This window comes from Palaemon carinicauda, chromosome 6 (assembly GCF_036898095.1).
Source record: "Palaemon carinicauda isolate YSFRI2023 chromosome 6, ASM3689809v2, whole genome shotgun sequence".
Lineage (NCBI taxonomy): Eukaryota > Metazoa > Arthropoda > Malacostraca > Decapoda > Palaemonidae > Palaemon > Palaemon carinicauda.
This window is the reverse complement of record NC_090730.1, coordinates 146,291,982-146,302,204: the sequence shown is the minus strand read 5'-3', so window position 1 is coordinate 146,302,204 and position 10,223 is coordinate 146,291,982. Positions and strand designations below refer to the sequence as shown.

Below are 10,223 nucleotides of genomic sequence, written 5' to 3'. Positions count from 1 at the left end.
GAGCAGGGATACCTTAACCTTAAGCGTTTGTAAATCGCCAGTATCAGCAAAGCTATACAGTACTAGTCTGGGCCACCCATACTAGGTTAGCTTGCTGTGAGAGATCAAACAAAAGTCTCCCACCATCACCAATCCGCATTTAGCCAGCGTGGTGATGAAAATTGGCCAAACCCCTGACATGAATACGAACATGTCTGAGGACTTTGTCCTGCAGTGAAGTTGAAGCAGCTACATTGGTTGTCGTAATCCTCAGGTTTCTTCAATGCAAATATTGATCCGGTGGGCCGAGCTATTGTTACCAACTTTGGATTGATGGACCAGTTAGCAGCTCTTCATTGGGTTCAGGAGAATATCGTGCACTTTGGAGGTGATCCGGGTCAAGTTACGGTCATGGGTCACGGCACAGGAGCAGCTTGCCTCAATTTCCTCATCGTTTCACCGACTGCAACAGGTCAGTGAGTAGGTAAGTAAATGTTCTGCCCCGGTGTGAAAGATCGAGAAATGATGATGCTTGTGTGTGGTGCTCCTTGCATGTGGAAATGTTGCAAATTTGCTTGAGCAATAATAATCTTCATTATCATCCTTCTCTTTCTCATCATCATGCATCCATTACTATTCGTTTCTACTCATACTTGCTTTATTTCATCACCAGGAGCCGGTTTGTTTAAAAGAGCAATCCTTATGTCTGGGTCAGCCCTGAGTTCTTGGGCGTCAGTTCAAGAGCCCCTTCATTACGCAATTGAGATCGCAACGCAGTTTGGATGCACTATTCCAAAAGACCTTTATCATCAGTACGAAAACCTGCTTCAATGTCTTCGGAAAGTACCCGTTAAAGAAATCATAAAGGTAATTATAGTTTGACAGTATTTGGGTATCCATACTGATCTACTTATCTTTAATAGGATGTAATTGTGCTAACGCAATGTAGCATGTAGAATACATTATCTTTTACACACTTATTATTCATGAATGTTTTCTTTCAATAATATTTTAGATGCATGGAGCGGCTTTGAGTTTAATGTGTAACTATTAAATTCAGAATATATTATCAACTACATCAACGTATATTCCTTCCTCTAAATTAGATTCAGTGAGTTTTGTCAGGCTTTAGTCCATATCAATTTTCAACTCATTAACGAAAGATATAGTAACTTTTCAGCAAAATGGAAGAAATTATCATTATCAAGAAAACAATAATTACCAAAAGGAAAACACTGAATCTTTCATGCATGGCCCTTCATATATATATATATATATATATATATATATATATATATATATATATATATATATATATATATATATATATATATATATATATATATATATATACATACATATATATATATACATACATATATATATATATATATATATATATGTGTGTGTGTGTGCCTTAGCCAATGAACCCTAATACATTCTAAAATTAACATATAAATTATATAATAATCACAAAAGACTTATATAAGTACCAAATATTAGACAGGAATAATACCAATCCATCCTTGTAACTAAAGTTTATTGCAGCGCCGGGGGGATACGCGAACAAGTTTTTCATAGCAACAAATCTATTGCTATGAATACACAATGGTACAATTGGTGAAATTAATATCAATTAGTTCATGCCCCAAATGAGGTTTTATGACAGTTGATCAAACAAACGCACAGCATGTTTGTTTGCTCGTGTTTTGGCCTTTCATGTCGATGATATTGATATTCACCACCTCTTAATTAATGGGTCGGGAATGATTTGGGTAGCTGGGTAAGGAAATTAATTAATTATTGTTGAGTAGTGTTTTACATTTTTTCCGTTTATATTCCCCTTTTCTGTTGATTTTACGTTACATATATATATACACACACACACATATATATATATATATATATATATATATAGATATATATATATATATATATATATATATATATATATATATATATATATATATATATATATATATATATATATATATATATGACTAACACTCGTGATTTCAATCAAGGTAAATATCAACCACGCTGCCATTTTAATACCGAATTCTAACTTGGGAATATATATCCACTGGAATTCATTTTATGGAAATAGCTTCTGGCCGGGCAGAGATTCGAACCCCTGCATATTCAGCCGAAAACAATGCCTGCGAGGACTCTACCAACTGAACCATCAAGAGAGGTTATAAGTTTGTGACAGGTCACCGTACATATTCCTGTCGAATTCAGGAATCTGTTCATGTACAGTGACTTGTCATAAACTTATATCTCTCTTGATGGCTCAGTTGGTAGACTCCTCGCAGGCATAGTCTTCGGCTGAATAGGTAGGGGTTCGAATCTCTGCCCGGCCAAAAGCTATTACCATAAAATGAATTCCGGTGGATATATATTCCCAAGATAGAATTCGGTATCAAAATGCCATTGTGGTTGATATTTACACAAACACACACACACACACACACATATATATATATATATATATATATATATATATATATATATTGGATTATGAATTTCTACCTATCTAACTATCTACTATATATATGTATATACACGTATTTATATATACATATATATAGGCATATATATTATTATTCATACATATATAGTGTATATATATATACACACACATATATATATATATCAATACATACACACACACACACATATATATATATATATATATATATATATATATATATATATATATATATATATATATATATATATATATATAGCTAAGTCGTATAAAGTTTTTGCAGTTTTGGAAGTCATGCATACAACTCTCCTCTTCATATCACCCATAAAAGGGTTTCAAATACACATCAAGAGAACGATAGTCAATTTCTGATATAATTGACATATCAACGATTTTTACTTGTGCACGATTGCATTTAATCCTATTGAAAGTATATCATCATTACACTTGCACAGGGAAGAGAACTTTTAAATTGGTACGGGGTTCACAATGCACATTTATATTTCTGTTATTTCCAGTGATGGAATTGTTAGTTTTTCATTTCGTGCTTTGATGGTTTCGAAGAGTAATATACTGATAATTATTTTTTTCCTTGCATGAGATTTTTTTTCTACTCTTTCTCTACCTATCTGTCTGCTTACTTTTATGATAGAATTGATCATCGGCTACAATGAAATATATGATGATTCATTTATTCTACCAACACTTATGGGTTGTAAAAGGTAATTATTTGGCGGAATATCATTTACCATATCATCATAATTCTTCATAGTGATACTAATGCATCTAAAATGGCATTAAATGGAAAAGAATATGCCAACGAATATTCATAAGTTAATCATTTAATATTTATAACGTTCTTTTGTAGCTAAAGAGATTATCCATAGTGCTTAACAGTTATTGATTTTTTTGTAAGTTTTTCTTACTATTCATTAATAAAGTCCAATCTAAAACACCTTTAAAAATACTCCTTTTGAATTTTAAAAAGGAGTCCATTCATGAGTAATTTGAAGTTAATTGTAAGTAATTTATCAAGCCTCTGTATTTTTTCAGGTCCAGTTAAAAACAATCGGTCCGAGTGTAGATGGCGTTACGATCAAGCCAGACTGGAAGCAACAACAAATCAATATGGGTAAGGAGGTGATCAAAATATCAGTAGAATACAGAGAGAATCACAATACTTAATTGTATAAAGTTATTAAAACCTTCAGAAAATAGTGAAAAAATGTTTTTTAGGAGACAAATTTATGTATACGTGAGCACAAGTAAGTTTTTTTTTAATATAAATGGAAACTAGGAAGATGAAATAATAATTGCTAACATAGAGGGTGGAGAAATGGATAGGGTTGATCGCTAAAGGTGTATAGGAGTAAATGTAATAGTTGATGGTAGAATAAGGGGAAAATAAGTCACAAAATAGGTAAAGAATGAAAGAACTCTTCCTAATGTAAGTTCTATAAGTTGGTAAAAGCAAATAGAAGGATATTTGTTAATGCTAATGACATGAGTCTTATGAACAATGTAAATGAGTAAATGACGTAGTGGAAAAATAATGAAATTAATGTATAGGAACAAAGCAGTAAAAATTAAAGTTGAAATTATATGACAAGATGGACGAGAGCGTTTATAGATATTTTATTCTGAATTGTTATGAGGATGGAAGACAATAAGAGGTAGATCCACAATGTGCTAGATGAATGATTACTGGAACAAAGGTGATATAATTTATGCAAGATGTAAATAAATGTCATAGTGCCATGGCGTCGGGGGTTTCTGTGTAGATGTATGAAGCAGCTTTGGGTAATTAAGGTTTTATTGACTGAAGCTTCTCTCTATCACACATTATATATATATATATATATATATATATATATATATATATATATATATATATATATATATACATATATATATATATATATATATATATATATATATATATATATACACACACATTCATTTATATATACATGTGAGTATACATATGAATTTATACACACAAATATATATATATACATATATATAAAATATATATATATATATATATATATATATATATATATATATATATATGTATATACATACACACATTCATTCATATATACATATGTGAGTATACATATGAATTTATACACACAAATTTATATACCAATAAATATTCACACATACACACACATATATATGTGTATATATATATATATATATATGTATATATATATATATATATATATATATATATATATACATATATATATGTATATATATATATACATATATATGTGTATATATATATATATATATATATATATATATATATACGCTAAATGAATACAAAAATACACGAATTCATCGTCAACCTTTGCCCTACAGTTTTGCAACAGCCTTTACAACGTCATTTAAGCTTCAACGAATTTTACGCTTTCAAAAGTTTACAGTTTATGTGTCTTCTTTCCTCTGGAAATTCAGGAAGAGAAGGGCGCACCCCAGTCGATGTCTTAATGGGAACAATGTCTGCTAACCTTTTCGAGTTGTTCAGCGAGGAAGAGATGCTGCGTGGCTTCGATGACGAACGCAGAAATCATCTTCTTGAGACATTCATTAGGAATAACTATCGCTTTCATCTGCCGGTCAGTTAAAGAAATAATGTTCCTTCTTGTTCTTTTAGCATAAAAAGATTAGTTCAAAACGTTTCGTTGTATTTTTCTTCATATGCAGTAATCGCAATTCTTTTAAGAGTATTTTCTGGAAGAAGTAGCCTTATATATTCCAAGCTTTACCCAATTTTTTCACCAGAAATCCGTTTTATTTAACGAGGAGAGAATCGTTCATCATTCAGGCTAGACTGTTTAGAAATTTCTTAGGGTAACCTTTACTCACAGAGATGTAATCGCTCCGTAAGCCTATTCTGGTTTTATGATCCCCAGGAAATAACCTTGGCTATCAAAGCAGCGTATACTGATTGGACGAGGGCGAAGGAGGATAGGACCAGCATCAGAGATTTGACGGGTGAGGCTCTGCACGATGCCAGTATTGTCTCTCCAATGTCTGCGCTCGCCTGTCAAATCTATACAACATACAGATCAACCTATTTCTATGTTCTGGACCACAAGATTGGAGATCGTTACTCGGAGGTAAGTGATGAACAATTGGTAATAACGTCCGCATAAAAGGGGCAACCATAGATACTCAGACTATCAGTGTGCCTTAAATTCGTTGGCTGTTTAAGCAAAACTAGGCCTCATATCATATGACTATAATAATGAACAAAATTGATACGGGGGAAATTTTGTTAGTAAAAAAACAATTATTTTTGGAACATTATGTACATGGACATATAAACATGTGTGTGAGCAAATCTGCCGTATATTACCTTTTAAATACTACACAAATGAATTATCGTATCAATGCAAGCACATTCCTACCATTGATTAAAATCTCTAATTAACGATTACTCCTCACAATAAAGGTAAATAACAACAGCATTGGTGAATATGTGCAGAATGCAAGCGCTGATATTATACTTACTACTGTAGTGTAGCAATCAGAGGTGCTCATGATGGATTAAAGTCAAACAGGTTTTACATAAACATGGTTTGTCTGAATTGACTTCATCACTGTTGTTCTTAAGATTCCATATCATCAAAATGTGATAACTTTCTTGTTTTATAATTTCTGCTGCAATAGCATCATTTGAGCATAACGGAAGCATCTAGATCCGATCTAATTTGTGGGTGAGCATTCATATATATATATATATATATATATATATATATATATATATATATATATATATATATATATATATATATATATATATATATATATATATATATATATATATATACTGTATATATATACAGTATATATATAATATATACACATTATATATATATATATATATATATATATATATATATATATATATATATATATATATATATATATATATATATATATATATAGTTTTTAAAGGAATTTAAAAACTTCAATGAGGGAATTTCTGTTTTAGCAGTAAATAGTTGGGTAAGGATAAATCAATTATTCAGCGTAAATCAGACAGAACATTTGATATTAGAAATATCTAGCATTAAATCAGCACGTGCCTTAGGAAATGTGATAAAATACTCAAGACTTGAAATTAATATTCATATCAATGATTTCTTTTTGCCTTTCAGCGAATGAGTCATGAAGTCTCGATGAATGAGTTGTCTTATATATTTGGAGGTCCTCTAGGAGCCCAGAGCCCAGCAACTTCGAACTTTAACTTTACAAAGAGAGACATGGTCCTTAGCGAGGCTATCATCACGCTTTGGACTAACTTCATGAAGTTTGGGTAAGGAATAAGATAACATGAACTTTGGGCTTCTAACTATGTTTCAAGAAGGAATTTATGTTAATATTTGTTGATTTCCTTTCGATGGAAACTGGTATGAATAATTCTCTTCTATTCGAAACGGCGAGAAAACTTTTGAAAATATATTAGGTGACGTATGACCATTATCTTTTGATTAATAATGATACTACATCAAAAGTTAGGAACGCTCAGTTTACATAATTATTTATGTAGGATTTATCATCCCATTCATATTTATATTTCATATTAGAACGTACACTGCAGTTTATCATTATCTAAATTTGCCGTTGTTTACTCTATTCTCTCAGTCCTAGCAACATTATCTCGAACAGGCCATGCATAATCACTAGGTTTTTTTTTTTTTTTTTTTTTTTTTTTTTAATAAGTATCACGATAAAATTTGAATATTCAATATATTCCTTTACACAGATTATCCACGTTCACTTCATTAAGTTTTCCCATATAACACAAAAGTAGATAAATTTCAAATAATCGCTGGGAGAAACGGTTGAAGGGATTAGAAGCTTTTACGTCTCTAGAAAAACCAAAGGTCATATATTCAAATTATAAACAATTTGCATAAACTTATGATACAGAATTATCTATTATTATATATTATTCACAGGGTAGTGTAAATTTGATAGCAAGAGTGAGGTAACCCTGGGCTGATATTTGAAATAAATAAGAAGTCAATAGTGAATGACAAAAATATCACCCACTTACACACACAGGCACACCCATTTATAGACATACACACATATACTGTGTATATATATATATATATATATATATATATATATATATATATATATATATATATATATATATATATACATATATAGTATATTTATATGTTGTATAAGCAAGGGTGTATGTGTGAATGCGTGTATCTACTAAAATGTACTAAAATCTACTGAAATTTTTTTTATATATGAATGAAAAAATTGACAGGCTCCTTTTTGTTAACTACAGTATTATTTTCCACAGGCATCCCAGGAATCTATCATCTGTGAAGATCTTTGGCGATATAGAAAACAATGCAACATACTTGTCGCTAGACTGGCCAAAGTTTGATCCCATACATCAAAAATATTATGAGCTAGGTAATGTAATGGACATTTTTCTTATATGAAAAATTATGCTATAATGCTACTTCTTTCTACAGAGGAAAATGTTGCTGTAAAACAATAACAAGGATGCGTCCCGCTTCCTCACATGGAGCACTTAAGAAACAGAAGCCTTACCAGCACTAGCTGGAAAATTACACATATCCAAAACGCAGCAGACTAACTTCACTAATACATACACAAACACAAAACATTCAACACACTAACAAACATAAACTTTTCTCTCTCTATACATTCTTGAAGATAATTCTCTAAAAATAAACTGATGATAAAGCCGATTTTCTTACATAGGGAATCTTAGTATACTAATAGATAATTAATCAAGGAAAATTAATTAATTTCATACCTGGTTAATGGTTACCCTAAAATAAATAAACGAGATTTTGATCTGACCCGTACTATTGTACTTTATTTTTTTTTCCAGGTAATCATGGTCGTCCAAGAGACCATTACAGGGCAGGAAACGTGGCATTGTGGTCCTGGCTTGTGCCAGAACTAGAGAAGGTTGGCTCCCGTTATGGTCAGGAATCCTCTTTCCAACAATGGCCCAAAAATTTCCCGTTGGACTACTTGTCAGGTCAGGTATCTCAGAGGGACTTTTTATCAAGAGATTTACAACCTGATTTCACCATCGCCACGGCTTCCCCTCCCACCAATATCCCTTCCACTAGAACAGCTGTCTATAAGTTCCATAAGGGTACGGATCAAGGGTCTTCTGAAAAGCACAGTGAGCGCCAAATGGGAAACGAATTATCATACACGACAAGTTTTAGTGTCACAGTTGCAATTGCATGCTCACTCCTTATACTTAACATGCTGGTATTGACGATTGTATATTACCGCTACGATTCCAACAACAGAAATGGGAATGATATGCAAATGGGCGTATCTGCAAACCCAACTAAATCCATTTACAAATCAGATCACTACAGTAAACTGAGTTCTGCTACATTGCATAGTGATCTAGCTGCTACTTTCGAAGGGAATAGTCTCCATGATTGGCCACCTGATTACGCAAGTAGTTGTAACATCGTGGGTAGGGATGTTTCTCAGCCAACAGGTAAACGGGAATTCGATAAAACATCCGGCAAGTCTGTTCTGCAAGTGCAAACTGCATCTTCACAATGTCGGGCAGCAGTAAATGTTATGAGACAGCCTCTGGCTTCGTATACCTCCTCTGTTGATGGACAACTTGCCCCCTTGAATTTTTCTGGCAGTAGAACCTCAGAAATGGAAGTGTGAACAATAGATAGAATTTTATGCCACCTATTTTTCGCCAATATATTATTTGTTCATGTCAGTGGTGTGAAAAGTATATGTAATCTTGTCCGAACTTTTTCATAAATTTCAAGATCAAGGAAAGCTCAAAAGTGCCTATGAAATAATGGATAACTTTTGAGCACGTGCCATTTAGAAAGACAACCTAAAGAAGCAGCCATACAGTGCTTGATTCTTCTTCATAAGTTTTCAAGGTATTTGTGAAATTTGAACAGGTTTTAAATATTACTAAATATAATTATTATTGTTAGTAATTATCATTATTATTGATAATAATAATAATAATAATAATAATAATAATAATAATAATAATTATTATTATTATTATTATTATTATTATTATTATTAAAAGGAATTTTGGATTTTCCCTTTTTCGGGACTTTTTAAGGATAAATTTGTAACTAGGATGAAAATAAACAAATATTAAGCAGCCAATGTACTGTAGATGATAATGCTGAGTTAACTATGTAAAAGTTTTACTTAACTAGGATAAACTATTTTCTCTGTGCATATTGGTATCTGAGCTTTTGTAAAAATGTAATAAAAGTTTATATATACACATTAGCTTCATTAACCTACAAAACCAAGCAGAGGTCGTATTCATTATCAAAAACTTTACACTGAAATGTGTGGAGGATCTGGACTTTTAAACTGAAAATTAAGGTGATAACTAAGAAAGTTAATAGTCTTGAAGAAACTCTTTAGCACAAGCTAGAATATTGATAGCTATTTGTTCAGAAACAAGATTTAAGGCGATTTGTTAAACGCTAGTTTTTTTTCTTACTCTATACTCCTTCGAGTACGTACCTCTAACCCCCATTAAATGTGATGAGTAATGTCTATCACACTAAATGAAATAGAAATACGAACTTTGTTTGAAGTCATCTTGTGTCATCTCAGTGGACTTGCTGATTGGATATTGTTAACACACCAAGAGGGAAAAACTGATACCAGTCCAGTTTGTTCCGTGGACCTTTTTTTCAAATGATCTGGA

The 10,223-nt window shown here is 31.6% G+C and overlaps 1 protein-coding gene across 1 annotated transcript in view; it reads left to right on the top strand.

Moving 5' to 3' along the window:
* LOC137642214 (neuroligin-4, X-linked-like) overlaps positions 1-9,440 on the top strand; it is a 51,529-nt gene extending 42,089 nt beyond the window's left edge. The window contains exons 3-10 of the mRNA XM_068374748.1: positions 254-451; positions 653-846; positions 3,524-3,602; positions 4,937-5,097; positions 5,395-5,601; positions 6,646-6,803; positions 7,812-7,927; positions 8,376-9,440. Coding sequence (XP_068230849.1) covers positions 254-451; positions 653-846; positions 3,524-3,602; positions 4,937-5,097; positions 5,395-5,601; positions 6,646-6,803; positions 7,812-7,927; positions 8,376-9,193 — 1,931 coding nt within the window. The 3' untranslated portion in view covers positions 9,194-9,440. The remainder of the gene's footprint in view (positions 1-253; positions 452-652; positions 847-3,523; positions 3,603-4,936; positions 5,098-5,394; positions 5,602-6,645; positions 6,804-7,811; positions 7,928-8,375) is intronic.
* Positions 9,441-10,223: the final 783 nt, after the last annotated feature.